At 33.9% G+C, this 19,278-nt stretch overlaps 1 protein-coding gene across 20 annotated transcripts in view; it reads right to left on the bottom strand.

Annotated features, from left to right (window-relative positions):
• Positions 1 to 19,278, bottom strand: part of ERC2 (ELKS/RAB6-interacting/CAST family member 2) — a 941,255-nt gene that overhangs the window by 462,195 nt on the left and 459,782 nt on the right. For all 20 annotated transcript variants that reach the window (XM_011371814.2, XM_011371813.2, XM_023537617.1 and 17 more), the window contains exon 11: positions 7,978 to 8,171. In XM_011371814.2, the coding sequence (XP_011370116.1) occupies positions 7,978 to 8,171 (194 nt within the window). The remainder of the gene's footprint in view (positions 1 to 7,977; positions 8,172 to 19,278) is intronic.

Raw genomic sequence — 19,278 nt, 5'->3', positions numbered from 1 at the left:
TTCAGGGATCCTGTTTAAACCTATCCAGTTTCCCATTGGTTTGTGTATAAAGAGATTCTTGACAGAAGTGGAGTTTTCTGGAGTGAGAACCTAAACAGGTTTAGAATATGACGTTTGCATTTACCAAACCCAATACTTAACATCTGTCCACCTGAACTTAAGCACAAGAGTCTGCAGAGAATTTGAAAAGGAAATGAGGCCATTAAAAAAAAAAGTAGTTGCAAGAATTTCCCATGGAGTCCACAACACACAGAAAAGGCCTAAGTGTTAGTGAAGTTTTTAAACTTCAGATTGAATGGTAGAAAGGTGCCAGGCAGACTAAAAACTTCTATGGTAAGAAAGACCAAACATTATTTTTTAAAATATGTGATATATGTACATATACACATATATAGGTATATGCATGTGTGCACATACGAATCAATTGTGAGCCATATAAAGAAAATACATGGGCTAGAGAGCCTATATTCCATCCAACTGTTACATTTCATTTTATTTTAACTGGTAAACCTGGAAGTGGTTGAAAAAAAAGCATAGTTAACTCTGGAAACTTGTCAAAGCTCAAGAAAGCTTCCATGACTCTAAAGACTTTTTTTGTTTCCAGAATAGCAGGACTGCCCAATTCCTCCTACACTAAAAACATAACTAGAGACTGTGTACAGGATTATATATTTTTCTCCATCATGTTCATTTGGGACAGGAGGTTAAATGACATGGAAATGATCTGAATCTTGATTTGACCACTACAGTCACCCAGCTAGACTCGACCTGTACATTTTATCAACCCAATCAAATTCGGTCCCTTGCCTCCAACATCTCCCAGCCCTAACCCTGCATCCTGTCTTGAGAGTCAGAGTTTGTGTTCATTTACCGTGAAATAGGAAAAAGCGAACTACTGCACAATACAGTTCCTGGCACATAAAAGGCACAGCAGAGTGCCTGTGGACAACATCTGAAGGCCCAGGTAGGGAGCCTGAGGTGTTACAGCAAAAAAGGTTCCCAGTCAAGGGCTTCAATTTCAACAGGTGCAAATTAGGAGTCGCAAAGGGAAGGCAAAAGGAGAAAGAAAACAAAAGACAGCCAGGTAAGGATAAAAGCTTAAAGTTTCATTAAATGAGCAGATCCAAAACTTGGAGAAAGGTTTGGATGCCAGGTGGCCAAGTCCTTCCTTCCTCACCCACATTATGATGTCTGTTTCTATACACAGAGGCACCAGAAAGTGAATAGTCATTAGGTTTTTGCTGAGAGCAGTTCTAAAGGGCCATGCTTTTAATTTCTGTTTAGATCTCTCTTTGGGGAACTCTTGAGAACCAGCTTCCCTCCACGTGATGAACTTCAAGGCAGTTACTGTGAGACATCCCATGTAGTATGTGGGAATAGCAGAGAAGGGGTTTTATTTTCAAGGACTATGAGATACGGGGTTTGGGAGTGAGTGGTGGGACAAAATTGGTGAGTGTGCAGGAGGCCTCATTTTGAAATTATTTGGGGCTGGTGTAAATTATTTGGGTCTGGTGGTTTAGGTGATAAATGGTGAATACAATAAAGAAGTACAGACCCTGAATAAAGAGAAGAAAATAATATAACTTGCCTCTCAAAAGAGCAACTATATTGGCTTCCATTTTAATTTGAGTGTTTTTTTAAGTCTAAGTACCCCAAATCATATAATGAGTATCTTTTAGTAAACTCATTGATTGAATGATAAAGAAATCACTAGCTCAATGTATTATTGAAAAGAGAATTAAAGGAGACCTGGGCCTTCTATTTTAGAGGAATCAAAACTGGGAAGCATTTTCTAACAAAATGTCCATTATCAGGGTGTGTGTAGTCAATACTGAATCTAGTTTTACATTTGATTCCATATGCTATGCCCTAAGTAATTAAAGTATGTCTTATGGCTAATAAAAGTGAAGTTAAAAAGTTAAAAACCTAAACAATGACAGGAAATAACATGTGTGTACAATATGTTACTAAAACATGATAATATTCAAAAGTGACTTCACAAAAAGTATTATAAATCTTTCAAAAAAAAAGTGATTTATTAAGCGAAAAGTCTAAATGGTTTGCACTATTAAATTTAGCTTTTAAGTTGCTGTGTCATGGGCAAATCTTTTGTTCTCCTAAGTAAAATTTCACATCCTGCATTTTGTTTTTCCATTGTTCCATGTTTTATCATCATGCAATCAAATCTGGAGTTTTCCCAATGATTTCTCTTACTGATTTTATAATCCAGGAATAGAATGTATCAAACACTTCAACAGTGATTTATTTCCATCTTCTTCTTTGCCTTTTCCCACCTAGATAGTCTTCTCATAAAATAAATCTTCCCCAGGCATAGAATGAAATTAAAAAGAAAAAAAAATGTGATGGCCAGAGGAAAACCATTTCAGAAATATGTTTGTTAAACAAGTGCAAGCAATAAATTGAGCTTAAGAGGGAAAGGCAGTTAGAGAAAAACTGAAAGTACTGACCTGAGAGTGAAGCTGATTGGAGCAAGGGTGAAAGCAGCAATTTGGAGGATAAGCAGAAAGAAAAAGGGATAGCAAAAGAGAATAAAAGGAAGGAAACGCATTAGTTTTAAACATACAGCCACTGATGTTATATTAGCAGGTTTCATAACCAAATGAAAGATAGTAAAGCAACTTTTAACTGATATTACCCCCAAAAGTCCTGGGTACACACCATAAGCTGTTATATTAAGTATTACACCTAAGACACCTGGTATCTGCTCTCCTACGCAAAATCATAACGAGCATTGATGTGAACCAGAGGTGTGCTCTGGCAACTCAGTGGCAGAATGAGCCCTTTCCTGGAGGTATAGTTATAAAGTTCCTATCTGTGTGCATTTAAAATTTTATTATTTAATAAACTGAAATGGAAATTACTAAGGTATTACAGCTGGTGGTAAGCACTGATGTCAGAAAGATTTTATTTGAACCAGTAAGTTGGATGGTTGTATCCTACGAGATATTTTTCCTTCATCCTTAAAAACCAAAAAGAGCTGAGCAATTTGGCTTTCTGTTCAAAGATTTCCATTTTAGATGTGCACAGAGTACGGCACCTTGCAATAATCAAAGACACAATTAGGAGGGCTTCTGGTGAGGTGCCGCCTATCAGCATCCCAAGAAAGCACAGAGTAACTTCCAAAGCTGAGAGTAATTTTTTTGGTTGTCAAAATGAGAATCATACTTCATCACTGAAAATATCCAGATGCTTGATAACTTATTTGTACAAAAACATTTAACATGCCCTTCTAATCAGTCAAAACAATAAAGTCTCTAATGTTAAGCAGAAATTAAAGGGAAAAAAAAATCATGGTCCCCTTCAGGCTACAACATGAGCACACAGTAGACATTCATTTTGTTAGCCTATAAAATGCCGTTTGCAAAAATCAGAGTGGATAAGCAAATACTTTCCCAGGTAGCTATCTACTCAGTGAGATCCCATCATTCTATACTGTTAAAAAGTAGTTTTAAGCATTTCACATGGAAAGAAAAAACAGAACAAATCCTCAGGAGAAAGTTTAAACAAGGATATTTCAAATAAAAACAGCATTGACTATAATGATAAAAATCAAAGAAAAATTTCAAGATTAAACACATAGTGAAAGCATTTATCCAATAATGCCTCGTAACTGAAATCCTTCTGCAGAGTCTTTCCTGATCGTGGATATACAGCTGATCAAAAATAAGAGTTAGGCCAGGCCATGGTCATTGCTGGAACTCCGGTGATGCTGATCCCAGCTGCTGTTTCAAATCCTTCTGGATCAGAGGTATAGCAATCTGAGGTTCAAGGACAAGCTTTAGGGAATCCTAAACTAAAATAGCAAGCAAACATTTAAGGTTTAGTGGCCTTTTCCAAGGGTTCCTAGTTTTCATCAAATTCTGAAAGAATCTATGATTTCTATGACCTTCTCCAAAAGGGTGCTAAGGATAGTATAAAACAATCTGCTACTTGTTTTATAGAAACTCCTTCAAATATATGAATAAACATAAGTGAAAATAATTTAGCAAGAAGAGTTTATATCAAAACAAACAAAATTGGTATCAAGTTTCTTCCATGTAACATAAGACTTCTAGAACATAGTATCATAATTTTTAAAAATAAAACTTAAGTTTACATTTTGTGAAAGACTTCTGAAAGGCATAAAAGAAATGATGTCAGCACATTATTAAACAAATTCAGAAGGAAAAATAATAGTCTGTTTCTCAACCTTAGACAAGGCGCTTTTAGGCCTCTGAAATGATTTCTCAATGTCCAAATGTCCGGTGGCATTAGTTCAGATCTAGATAATGAAATGCTACTTTGTTTTCTATTCTGCCATTATATCTTAGGAGTAGAACCCCAAGGGAGCCACCCTCTTCTCCATAGTGGGGAAGGATATGATTGAAGGCTTGATTTTAGCATTCTCTGTCCTTTAGACAAATACCAACAACCCCCCCTAACATATTTAAGATAATTACATAGAAAGTCACCTGACTGATTCGTTCCCATGGATGAGATGCCAGAAATCTAGTGGCAGTAGGACTTGTTTGACAGACTCTATTAACCTCTCTCTTTCCCTTAAAGCACTGAAGGATAATTCTGAAACTCTAAATAAAACTCAGAGTCCTCACTGATACAGAAAGACCACATATTTCACTGTCTCTAACATTTAAATACCTACTATATTGTGTAGCATACGTGATATCTAGCACTAATGATTGAATAAAGATATCAGCTTGATTTGGATCAATTTTCAGGGGCTTGCTCAAGGCCCCCTACCCACTTGTGTCAAACTCCCCCAGAGCAGCCTGAAGTCCAAGGCAGAAGCTGAACCATTAGCATCAAGCACAAGACTTTACAGGCAGAACTACACATGAGGACCACACTGGAGCAATATGCACTTTGAAAAGCAAAATCTTTAATGACAGATGAAAAACACCATTCATGTAGAATTTAAGAGGTAAATGCAACCATGTGCCAGGCATGTGCTATTTAAAATGTATGTATAACGAGAAAATAAAAAATGAAAAGATTAACGGAATAGAAAACAAACACGATTTGCCCTCTGAAAGAGAAGTAGGCCAGTGTCAGTGTCGTTTGAGTTATTCCCAACCCCATATCTTGTGTTGCACGTGAATGAAGTTCTGGAATATTTTAGAATACTTGCTACTTTTAAAAAGAGGTCTTTTCACTCTGGTAGGTCACATAACAGAACAGAGACCACAAATTTATTTCAAGTTCAATTTTTTGGTTTTCAAAATCACAAACTTAATTGCAAACACTTCTCCATGACTCCAAAATGGAGATGCATGTCACATTGCTAAGAAATCATTAGTTCGCAACATTATGAGGTATGAATTTTGTAGTTTAAGCCAGCAAATGGAGATAGTGCTCCATTTGAAAAGGGCTGCATGACAACTTGAAGATGTTTTGGTCAGAATATACATGTAGTTCAGTAGATAATGCTTCAGAAAGGCAGGCCAAGGCTGTGTTCTCCTTTTACCAAGAAACTTCCCCTCTTGATCTCCACCGCCAACTCCTTAGGGGCCTGGGCTGGGGCTGGGGCTCAGACATTTCCCAGACTGTGTTCTGCTGCTGGACCCAAGACACAGGCAGGCAGATAACTGGGACAGAGTCAAGTCCCACCACACGTTTTATGAATTACAGTGCCTGGGAGGCATCAGCTTTAAGGAGAGGCAAAAACAAAGATAAAGAAAATGTGCAGAAAGTACATAAAGATAAATGCCTGTAAAATCACTGTTGTTTTAATGCATTCCATATTGAGGAAATAAAAATGTGAATATTCTTGATGATTTAATGGCAGTAGTGTCCAGCTAAAATTTGTTTGTCCAACTACAAATATTTGCTATTTTATGCAAATATTTATAGTAGCTGATCCTGATTTTCGATTACAGTTCTAACTCACTTAATGCAGAAAAATGCCTTCCAAATGTGGGGCATGTCACTTTCCCTCATGAAAGCTAATAAAAATGAGGCAGATCTTCTGTGTCACGGAAGCAATGCCTCTCTGCTGGCTGAGTGACTATTTGGTGCTACTGGACAAACTTCTGTCTTCTGGCTCATTATTGGATGAGACTGCTCTCAGTCATTTATGTGTCAGACCTGAGTTCAAATCCAACTCTAATTCTTATAAACTTTGCAATCATGGGGAAGTTACTTAACCTATATGTCATAGTTTTTGCAACTATAAAATGGGGATGTGTTGTGAGTAAGATTAAATGGTATATAGTATTGCAAGTCAAGTGCTTAGCATAGTACCTGATACGCTGAGCATAAAATACACATAACCTATTATTATTATTCTAATTACTATTATTTATATCATCAGTGTTATTATCTAAGGCATCTATCTCAATGGTACACTGCTTCTCAGATCAGTGGACTAGGAGTAAAGAAACCTAAATTACAATGTTGTCTCTTTCTGACCACAGGACTAATCCAGAAGGTCATTTGACTTTTCAGGGTCTCAGTTTTCTCACCAATAAAAGCATCATGATCATAACTTCCCTGTGTTGTTGTACTAGCTTTGGTCCTAAAATATAGTTGCAAAATAGCCATTTACATACATCCAAAATTAACAGTGTTTTTAAGAACCAGTAGACTGGCAGAAGATTCCCACATTTTAAAATTAAAATGAAGCCCTTAAAAAATTTTAATTTGTACACTTATCTCAGAAAAATAAATTCTTAGTGTAATTGCTAAAAATGTTCATACTCAATTAAAAAAAAAACATATCATCCAACTAATTCTAAGATTTTTAAATAAAATATTGATTGATTTGGAGTTGGAATATATTAAATACTTGAAACGATATTTGAAAATGTTGAAATTTTGAGAACCAACTTATCCATTTAATACAGAGCCTATCCACCTAAGACAGAATTTATTTGTTTTAGCATATCAACTGTTCATAATGATGTAACTATCCCATCTTACACCAAGAATTGGTACCTACAAAGTGTGATACATTTTAATAGGTTCTTGGAAATTCACTTCAACAAGATTCAAGGTCACACAGCTGGTGTGAAGCAGAGGCAAAATATGAAGCCAGGTCTTTCTGTTCCGAAAGCCCATGATCTTTCCACAAGACCATACAGAGCTATTCTCCATGTCTTGAAGTTCTTTAGGGCCTCACAAGTGTCTCGATCAGAGCTGGCAAACATTCACTGATTTATTCAAAATTTGTTGATCTCTTCCATATGTACTGAATCTAGGAAAGACAGATTCTGCCTCATTACTAAACCAATAAGAAATCTTCAAAGGTTATGAGTTACATAAAATTATCCAGAAATTCTTTCCTTCTATGAAATGAAGGAAAAAGATTTGATAGAAAGCTTATTTTTTAGAGTTCATACTATGCATAAATACAATATGGATATGACTTATCTAAAAATCTTAAGTACTCTGGAAGCCTGATATAACCCTCTTTGTTTTTAGACAGAATTTGCTATCAGGCAGGCCTGCCTGAGACCTTATTCAAAAATACTTATTTACCAAATGCCAGACATCCTCTTAGAAGATAAATCCCAAGATGAATTTGTTGTGGTGTGCCAAAAGACACTGGAAGGATACGAGTTCTTTTCCCCTATCTTGAATAAATTCCAACTACTATATAATCTTCCACATTCTTGCTTGAGTCTTCGATGGGGAAAAAACTGAGTTTTCAGGTAGTCAAAGCCTTAATTTCTTACACACTTTGCTGGCACAAATGCTAGAGCATGGACACCAACCAAGAAAGTTGACCATTATTTCTTTAAACACCAAAGAAGTACTTAAGCCATCAAAAGATAAGCCAATTGCCTTCTGAGTATCCCACATCAACACATCATCCCTAACAGGCCATATTCCTCACCTGTAACTTGTTTCCAATCGAAATATGAATGTGCATTCCAAATCCACCATGACCTGAGATGGGCAACTAAGCAATCAAAGTTCGCTCACTACTGACAATTCACAACATGACTGCAAATTTACCTCTCAAGTTCTGCAATCTTCTTGTCCTTGTCATTCTTTTCATTCTCCACCTCCTTAAGGATCTCCAGCAACCGGTCGACTTCCGCTTGGGCCTTGCCGCACTCATCACGGTAGTAAGATGCCTCTTTATCAAGTTGTTTTATTCGGTCTGCAAACTCAGGGTTCATCCTGGAGTCATCTTCAATATTATGAGCCTTCAATATTATATTTTTAAAGAATATAGTTAAGACAGCAGTTTAGAACAAGAGATAGTGCAGTCACCAATGGCCCAGAAATTAACTCTGGAGAAAAAATAATAACCATCAAGAATTATGGGTATACTGTCAGTTAAAAGCTAAAATGGAAAAATGACATATTTCAGCTACCTTGGAACAATGTCGATTTTAAATTATAGTATGGTTTCACAGGAGAGTTACTTTTATTGTCGATATTTTGTTTTATTAGATGTTGCTACTTTTTTTTCCCCCACCAAAAGTCAGGGGTGGGTGGGGTAGAGACTGTGATATCTGTTCCCGGTCATTAGGCAAGCAGAACTAAGATAATTCAACTCCACTGTTAAGGAAGTGATTCATACCAACAGCTTCCTTTTCCAATAAAAACAAACTGAGATAAAACAATATTAAAGTATTTTTTCAAGAACCATCAAGGGCATGTGTAAACCCAGGTAACATATAAGAGACTGGTTGATTGATCATTGAACACTTCATTCCACTGAAAAATTTCAGCAGAATACGTAGTTTGAAAGAAAGACTTGGAAATAAGGAAGGGCTTTCCAGCTAACAGTTATACCCATAAAGTCTTGTTCTATTGATTAAATTTAACCTGAACCAGGAGGATGAGCTAATTCATGAACAAGCATACAGACGAGTATCTGCAAACACATGCATAGGTGGGTGGCAGCTTTACACACAAGAATAGACACAGGCAACAACACAGTAACAACACTACTGAATAATTTGCAGCCAAAGTATTTCTGGTTTTGTGTGTGTGAGACTATTACGGCTTTTTTTTTCCCAAAATAAACTTTTGGCTGAAATATTCCCAGACAGATGGAAATAACACTGCACTGCAATGTTTTGCCTACCCCTTGTTTCCCATTATTCCTAAATGACTTCTTCAAAGAGCAGGCAGGGAAAAAACAAGTAGTTTAACAACAGTGCACATGGAACATAGAAAGTTCAGAGAAATCATATAAGTATGTATATCCAACATCCATGTGTGAAATAATAAAATGTTAACAATTTAGTAGGACTAAAGTTGTTCTACTGTCTTGCTACGTAGAGCAAATGCTCATTGTGTTTTTATACACTTTTTTTAATTTCAGGAAAAAAACAAGGCAAGCAAGTTACAGCTGCTGTAGGGTCAAAATGAATCATGCATGGTTAGAAAAATTAACACTAAAACTACTGTTAAAAGGTTGACAGTCTTTGCAATGATTTAGTAGAAAATTCAAAAATTAGTATAAATAAAAATAAATGTCTTATTTATGACAAAATAATAATTTTTAGAATAATATTTTTGCATGTAACATATTATTTAAGCATGAGGATAGAAGGGGAATAATTTGCTTTCATGTTCTTTAATCTAAGATTTCCTTATTCAAGAAGTAAATCCAACTATACAAAAAAAAATTTGGAAAAAATATAACAATTCAACAAACTATCAGATACTAGCTTACCCCCTTTTATCAACATTTCTCAGAAAACATTTATTTTTTATTTATTTAGTAAGTACACTAGGTTTCATTATAATAGATTAGTAAGAGGTTTCAATATAGTTAAAATAATCTGAAAAAAATACTGAGTTAATATACCTTTAGGAGTTTATTCATCTAATAATTTTATTTTAAAGTGAATAATGAATACATAAATTTGTTAATCTCTCCTTTAAAAATGTAGAGCAGATACTCTATTTTAAAAGAATATACTCCTATAACTACTTCTAATTGTGATAATAAGAATCGGCTCATTACCCTAATAACAAAAAGCATTTAAAATATAGTTTTTAAATTGCTAAAAAAAATTCATGTTAATTCTTTTCCATTTGTATATTATCTTACCATTATTTTCCAACAGCTAAAAACCTTTCATGACATTTTTCTCAAACTACCCAAACAATGACATTAAGATCTTTAAAAAATAATTAATGAATTGAGTAATGAGCAGCTAGAAATACTCAAAATAAATGAATAAATATGATTTAACTGTTTACTTCTGACAAGTTAAAATTCCTTTCTTGGCTCAGATGTAAAGATTCACAAAGAGCTAGCAGTTAGCCACTGTGGTTTATTTTGGTTGTTTTTATTCTTAAGATTATTATTATCCTGATTTTTAATAAGTGAGTATAGGATTGCTAGTTGCAAGACCTAGATTCTAAATTGGGCCCTTTGTCTTATGATAGGCAAACAAATTAGCCTCTCTCAGGACAGTGAAATCTACAAAATGGCAAACATGGGGAAGGTATTATTCACTTGCATTTTTATTATGAATATTATTTTGTGATGTGTATCCTATCAATGGGGCTTGTTATACAGCTAATTTAATTGGTTTATGTAATTTTCATAAGCAGGATACTACATATGCCTTGGAGAAGCCTCCCTCCTAGGTCTAGAGAAAGCTGCTGGCAATAGGTTTATGAGCACATTCCTTATTTTAGCTCCTTGAAGAAAAGAAAATAATCCAAGGTCAGCTTTCAACATGGGGTGATATTGGATAGGTTGGCAGTCTTTTTAACCCAAAAAGTGAGTATGGTTAAAGGACTTTACTACCACGATTAAAGGACTTACGGGATGTTTGGAGGTACAGAGTCTAGGAAAAAATATGTCTGAATCTAGGCCTCTGTTAACCTCACGCAATGTTAAATTAGATCACGTTATTAAAATAAATACCACAGACAAGTTTACAGTTGGCCTGGTGTCTGTTAGACAATACCTGTAGGTGCTAATGATTCTTCCTTTTAAAAGGAATAGATAACTTCAAGAATATCTTTGAGTTAAATATATCTATCTCTATATCAATAGTGATTTCTGGGCAAAAGAATTTATGTCAGACCACCTTCAACATTGTTGCCAGAATTCTTGGAAGAGTTATTAAATAAAGATGTAAACAGATAACATTTAAAAAATTCTTTAAGTCAATAGAAAGCTGTAAGGAAGAGCCATCTAGAGATAGGAGAGTAACAGCTGCTACCAGTTCATCACCAGGGTCCATGTGAAGACTCAAGGGAAGAGTTTCCTATGACTGGCAAATCCCCGTTCCGAGCTGAGTGTTAAAGACAAAAGTCTCTAGAGAATTTATAAAAGATATTGCAGGTAACCAGCTCCATTCAGCCTAAATCACAAAATTTCAGAGGACGGGCTGAAATTGTTAACCAGTATAGCATGAGTGTGTCATACTGTGATCTACAGACATGGGGATGATATTACACTAAAGAAATACAGGAGAAAATTGAGCTTATAAAGCCGGTTTCCTTCCAAGTTATAAGGCTAGAGCCCTCTTCTAAAAATGGAGTGGAGAAAGTCATTTATTTGCATTTAGATAATACTCTTGCCTTTTCAAATTATGACATAGATTTTTTAATCTAGACTGGCAGCTCCTGATGAGGTTCAAAAGTAGATAACAGATTTGGGCCTAATGTACTTTAGACACCACTGCAGAAAAGAATAACACATACTTGAATAAAGCATTGCCTGAACAAATTCCTACCATGGCATTCTGACCTATTCAAGGTTTAGACTGAAAATGCACAGTAATTATTTCCCCTTATGGACCTGTTGATTTGAAATTAGCTCCCCCAAAAGATCAGGAAATGATTGCCCATTCCATTCTTTTAAGGCATACCGACTTTGTTCATTAATCGGTAATCTAGCTCTTGAAAATGCAGATTGGTGTGAATTTTCCTTTAATGGTTTCAGAACTTATTTATCATAAATATAGCCAAGAACAATGTCATTTTCAAAGATATCCACCAGTCATTAAAACCAAAAGAATACCAATGAGCATTCTTATCTGACTGTAGAGATTTACTTTTGCTGATGAAACAAGTCATTTGACGAGGAAATCCAGGTACTAGTTCTGCCTCAAAATATTTCTAACTTTTAGAGCAACTCTCAATCGCCTTAGAGAAACACAGAAAATTGGAGAAAGAACATTTCAGAAATATCTGTACAACATATTAGATCAGTAATTTATGAGGGTCCCCCAATTACGTTTCTTGCATTTCCACATGTAAGAAAACTTTCCCGCAAATCGGAATAACCAAAATAAAGTTTGGAGCCTCACTGACGTGGGCAAGCCTCAGTATTTTGATGTGAACTGATTTTGAGAGCCTGAATCAAGCACAAAGGAGAAATCTGGTCATGACTTAGGACAAGTAGTACATAATAATACCTAGAGGTCATTTTAATAAAAAAATTTAGACTTCAGGAAAAAAGGTAAATTTCAGATTAACACTATATCTAAATCAAAGTTAAGAGCAAAAAGTGGCTAAAGCCAAACCAAGGATTGGTAATATCAATATGACAAATAACAATTTTATTATGTGAAAGTTGGTCATTGATTATTTTCAATAAAATGGTAGGTAGTTCATCACTCCAAGTGCCTAGAAAGAAAAGCATTAACTTTGGTCCAGACACCTGCTGTGAAACTAGGAGGGGAATTTTCAATTATAATATATAACATTCTCTCTTTGAAATGGGCCCTAACAATTTTAATAAAAAATCATTTCTCTCAAACAAATGATTGGTCATGACCATAAAGTGCAAGCAGAACACTAACGAAACTGATGACTTTTCTTCCATGCTGCTTATGGGTTTTAGCAATAATCTGCTAAATTTATGCACTGTAAAATATTCTCAATTGCAGCACCTTAGGGGTTTAGTATCTGTTAACTGTGCTTTAACATTCCTTTCATATCTTAACAGCAGAACAGGATATATAAACTACTTTAAACATTATATTTGATTTCGTTCTTCTAAAAGAAACTCCAATCATCACATAATTCTGTTATGAATAAAATATTACTTTTTAAATAAAGTTTTTAAGGGGATTATAGAACTCTGACATATAAAATTTAAATTTTATTTTAAATTCAATTAACTAATAGCATATATAATGGCTGAGGCTAAATAATACATTTGGAATCTAATGAGTCTTTGAACCTTAGTCTAGTTCTACAGAAAAGAATTCTTTCACAATTATAGTTAATCACATCCAGAATATTCACAATTTGCATATAACTATTCCTAAAAGAAATTTCTTGTCACAGATAAAACAAATAGAATATTTATAAATAAACATAAACAAATGTTCAAACAGATAAAACAAATAGAATATTTATAAATAAACATAAACAAATGTTCAAAGTAATTTTCTTATGTCACACAGACAAAATAAAAAGAATCAACTGTATGTGTAACACTTTTAAGACCTTTCAAACAAACAAGAACATTATTAATGTAATACCTTTTAACTATGGAATCTCTTAAAATTAGCAATGTAGAGAACCGAGGTAATGGGGGACTTGTTTGTGTGTAGGAACATCAGAGGTGTGTCACGTGTGCCTTGGCCAGGAGCAAGGTTGCCCCAGTGCCTCCAAATCAGTCATTTGCCTTGTAAGCAATGAGTGTATTATACAAAGCACTAAATTTAGAATTTATTAAAAATTTATAAGAGAACTCTAGATACCATCTCTGGGCACAATAACCTCTAGGGCTACAGGAAAGGAAGTATCTGAGACTGATGAAAAAATCATATTATTTATCTGGAACTAAGAACCAAGGGAAGGAAAGAACTCAGCTGAATATAACCTGCACGGTGTTTATAATGACAAGACAAAACTCCTCCAGGAGTAGAGACTGGTAGTTAAGCTGCAGAAAGGTTATTATTAAAAGAAATAATAAGGATACAAAGGTAAAATTTAAGATTCCTAAGAAATGGCATTAGAGTATCAATTAAGTGAAGTGACTAAAGTAAAAGTAAAAGGTTTTTAAAAATAGGTTTATTGTTACTGTAGGATAAAATTACTCCCAGGAGGACTTCAAAACTTATTTACTCTGATTTAATTTAGGTGATGGATATGAGACTGACTATAAAATTATCTTATTTAACAAAAACAACTAAGTTACAGATCACCAAATTTTGTAGGTTGCCATATTTGAAATAAACCTATGAGAATAAAATAAATTCTAGAAGTAATAATAACTGGTTAGATAATAAAAGGAGAAATAGAGCATTCACAACAGGAACCTAAAAATTATATATATATATATATATATATATATATATATATATACACACACATATATATATACACATATACACACACACACACATACACACAAACACATACATATAAATGTTTAGGACTATCCTTAAAAAGAAATATCATAGGCCCATAATAGAAAAATATCAAAACTTTACTGTAGATCACTAAAATTAACAAAAGTTGTACCAAGTTCATGAGTGGGCAGAAATAATATTGGAAAGATATCAATCATTGTAAAGTTATTTTATAGACTGAATACTATTCAAATTAAAATCACCAACAATTATGCTTTTTACTGACAAGGTGATTCCTCGAGTTAACTTGGAATGATAAAAAAATTAAAAACTCAGAACATTAAAACAAAACAAGACAAAATGAAAAGCTGAAAGGATTAGAGTAGAATTTGTTTTGCTAGATTTAAAATATTTATAATTTTTTAAAAATATTATAAAGACACAATAATTAAAATTCTGGTTCAGCAAGCAATGAACACTGATAAAAATGAACAGGAGCTCAGAAACTTAAGACATTTTTCCATATGAGAACTTACTATACAATAAAATAGTATCGAGATCAGTGGATAAAGAAAATTTTTTAATAAAGGACATTGGGGTAATTAGTTGATCATTTAGAAAAATATAAATTTGGAAACTTACCACTCAACATGAATCAAAATAAAGATAAGTAAAGTGGTTAGATTGGTATGAAAAGCAATATTAAACCTTTTTAAATATAGGTAAGTGTCTATTCTTGAAATCAGAAAGGACTTCTAAGTATAAAGGCAATGAGGAAATCCTAAAGGGACACACAGGTCAAGAGTTTAAAATTAGTTCTCTACATAAAAAAAACTCAAGTTAAATAAAACTTTGCCATAAATTTGACAAACGATTTACACAAAGTATAGAATAACACATACAAAGCAATGAACAAAAGAGTAAATTCAAAAACAAGTGCTTAAATAATTTAAAGGAACAATTTACAGAAGAAAAATACAAACAGCTAATAAATTTGTTAAAACCTCAACCACACTAGTAATTAAAGAAAAGAAAGTAAAAATGAGAAAAAACAATCCACATGCATTTGTCAAAGTTATGTAAAATGATGGTTATTGGTGTTGGTCAGAGTGTGGCAGAAAAGGCTACCTTTATTCAGTGCTAAAAGAAATATTCCTTGGTAGAACGTCTCTAACATGCAAATGGCAGAAACTACTGGAAGCATTTTTAAATCACTGGCCAGGAATTTATTCTATGAAAAAAATAGAAATGTGGGAAAATTAATATGGAAATATGTTTTTAAGAACATTATTTATACTGGCAAACACACACACAGTCACACACACACACACACACACACACACACACACACACACAGAGAGAGAGAGAAAAAGAAAAAAGAAATGACCAACATTTGGAGAATAAGTAAATAGAGTGGAATAGCCATTAAAATAGTGTTTTGGAAGAATAGTTATTAAATATATAAAAAAAATTTGTTGTTTTTTTTTTTTCAAAAATAGGATATAAAACAATAAATGCTCTGACACATCTGGTGAAATGAGAATACTAGATTAAAAAAAGAAAGACAAAACGTATGAAAGGATAGAGGGAAGGAGAAAGGGAAGGAAGAAAGAAGGAAAGAAGGAGGGAGCAAGGGAGGGAAGGAGGAGAAAGAAAAAAGAGAAGAGAGGAGAAAAGAGAACAATAACAATCAAAAGATGTCTGGGTAGAGAGCAACCCAAATGTTCCTAGTGATTATCTCTGTGCAGTGAGATGCCTTATTATTTTTATTTTCTCCTACGTTCTTCCATTTGCAAATTCTCCACTGTTACCATATATTATTTTTATAACTGGAAAAGCAAAGTCATTTTTTAAAAAGACCATTAAGGATAGAAAATTCATCATGCTGCATCCCTATCAGTCCAAAAAAAAAAAAAAATTGGATCCTGAGACTATCTGCAGACGGAGAGTTAAAATAATGAGAGTTTGGCTATATTCCCAGGGTGCCAAAACAATGCTTAGCTTAATTAACTCGGGGAGAAAAGTCAGTCAATGACTTTTGAATTAATTAGTCACCTACAGAACTGAAGAGTTTGCTTTTGCATCCTTGGGGGTGGGGAGAGGGGTAGGTGAAATGAAGGCAAAGTCCAATAAGTGCTATGTCATCAATATTTCTGGAAATGGTCTAAAAATTAACAGAGCTATTTCTTTGACCCAACCTATCCTGACAGGGATGGCGACCTCCTATCATGATCCTGATAAATCTGTTGCTGCAGAGACAAAGCCCTCCCCATGTGCCCTGCACATACCCCAAACATGATATACTTAGGCTTTCTTCCTGTCCTTAGCTAGTAAGCATAAAACAATTTCAGTGGGATTATTTTATACCTGTTTAAAATGATTGAAAGAAAACTCTAATTTTTTCCAGGATCAATTTTCAACTTTGAAGATATTCCACTTTTTACCTCCCCAATGTCTTGAGCCTGCTTATTAACAGTTCCATTCAAATGTTGAGGGAAAGGAAATTTGGACTACTTTTGCTGCTCTGCTAAAAATCATATTTGGGGGAAGAGGTTAATAAAGATGCTCAACAGGGCTTGAAGAATTCAGTTTGTAAAAATAAAATTTGTTTTAAAGAGTGAAGGGTGGAGCCTGAATCTAATTAAATACATTCAAGATCTTGTGTATCACATTGTATATATTCTAAAGCAGTGCCTTAACGAATGTTGTTGGCTGAATTATTTCCTTTATCCATGCTATTCTTTTTCCCCATGATGGGAATTTATAAATAGAAAGTAATTTGAATGCATAATGGCACAGAACACATTTGCCAAATGACAAATTCCGGTCACTTTTACATAGTATTTCTCCTAGTAAGCCACTTGAGTTGATAAAACAAAACAGCCCTTCTTTTATAAGTTGAAAAAAAAAACAAAATAAATTGCTTCATATAAGTACATACCTGTCATTAGGATACAAAACTTAGTGATGACATTTTGACCGTTTTATACATATTTTTACTAGTTACCTGGTCTTTTTTTTGTACCATTAAGCTATAATCAGAATTGTTACTATCTGTTATTAGGAGGCTATATTTTAGTTTGTCCTCAGCCAAATGACATGTTTAAACTCTTGTAAAGCCCACAATAATGTTAGGTATTTACCAATCTCAAAGAGCATACCTCTATTTTTAAATGTAATCCTATTTTACCTTCTATCACTTAGATATAACATACATTGAATTTTCTATTTTACAACTCCCTTTTGACATAGGTAAGTCTGCATTTAAAGGGTCTAAGAAAGAATTCCATGAGCCTAGATCTGCAGCTGACCTCTGCTTTTCTAGAGCTTTAGTCTGGAAATTAAGAAGGAGGTAATATTAGACCTGGCAATAATTTCCTTGAGTTCTTATTTTTTAAATTTCACATTCAAAAGAAATGGCAGTGGCCTCTGCACAGGTCATTTCTTCTGACAGAATGGAAATGAGAAGAGACTCATAAATATTTTTGAAACCTCCCCAGTATGGTACACCATGACATGTGATCAATGGATCCTCATGCTTTGATATGTTACAGCGGAAACTTTTAGAAATGACTTACTGGGTTGTACATCTGATTGAACAACTGCTCAGCTTGCTACATTGCAAAGTTGGGGAGGCATTGAAGCACAGACAAGGAAAGAAGGAAAGATCCAGAAAAACAGCATTAGCTCAACAATCCAGTGCATTTGCACAGACGAACTGGTCGTTAAAAAAGAAGAAATTTCAGTTTCTAAACATTCCACAGTGAAAGTGAGAGGCTCTAGGGAAATAGAAATGTTGACTTTGGCTCCTAGAAAAGAATAGCTGGAATAAGAAATTTAAGGTTTGTGTTACTTTCTCTTTCTCAAGTTAAATAACCCATGAAATAAAGAAAGCTGTCCACTTTTGATGATACATGAAGTGCCGGCCTCTAGCAATGAATCAGAAGAAGTACTTTTGGCCAAGCTTACAATTTATTACCTGAACTTCAAAGATGGTAATAATAAAAGATTAATTAAATCTTATCATTGAATTTATAGCTCCTCTTTAATATTAACACAAGCCTGAATTTTCTATTCAGTCTAACTTTAGAAAAACATAGATCAGCAAACAGCAGGTTAGCAATAGCAAAGTATCAGTGAGCAAGACATTACAGGATTAACAGTAAATGGGAGTACAACTTTAAGTCAGCAGGAAGAATAAAGGGAACCAAAACACAGTATTATCCATTGCCCATTACCAGTTTCTACTTAGTTCATTAATTAATAAAAGATCTAGTTTTTAGTGACTATCCTATTATGTCCCAAGTGCTTAAGAATCTGTAAAGTTCTGTCTATTTGTGTAGATTTAAATTTTTGTTCATTTAAATTACTAAATATTATTTTAAATAGCACTGTCAAGTTTTATTTCTTAAATATCTGCATCATCAATTTGGGGCTAAACATCAAGGTGTAGAAGGTTAAATATTGTAGGAAATTTTATTTTGCTTTAAGCTAAGAACTGTGCCTTTGAAGAGCCTGAATTTTTGTGTTTCTTCAGCTTTAATGAAGTAAATGGTAATTTTACCATGGTTAAAAATAAACCCCCTCCTCAAAGATAACATTAATTGGAAAATTACCAAATAGTACAAATCATAACATTTGAAATTACTGTTGTTTTTCAATTGATTTCTAGTCATATAAGGCAAATTTACTTCTACATATTAAATACCAAATACTCTTCTGAAAGATAAAATAATCCATACATCACAAATCAAGTTCTTCTCAACTCCTAGGTGTCTATTTAAGATTAATGAATGCACTAATTTATAAAGCACACTCTTAACTAGTAGTTATGCATTATTTGCTTAGTACTATTTTATCAGCCTATCAGTAAAGATTTTCTCACATGTGAACATTTAATTGCATTGCTTTTAAGAGGTGGGATGGAATGTGTAAGAAATAGTTCCTTTTCTGCCTATAACCATTTTTCATCACAAAGTATTTGGAAATGTTTTAAATTAACACAGTACAGTAAAGGGTTAAA

The sequence above is a fragment of the Pteropus vampyrus genome, unplaced genomic scaffold (assembly GCF_000151845.1).
Source record: "Pteropus vampyrus isolate Shadow unplaced genomic scaffold, Pvam_2.0 Scaffold195, whole genome shotgun sequence".
Classification (NCBI taxonomy): domain Eukaryota; kingdom Metazoa; phylum Chordata; class Mammalia; order Chiroptera; family Pteropodidae; genus Pteropus; species Pteropus vampyrus.
This window is presented reverse-complemented; position numbering and strand designations above follow the sequence as displayed.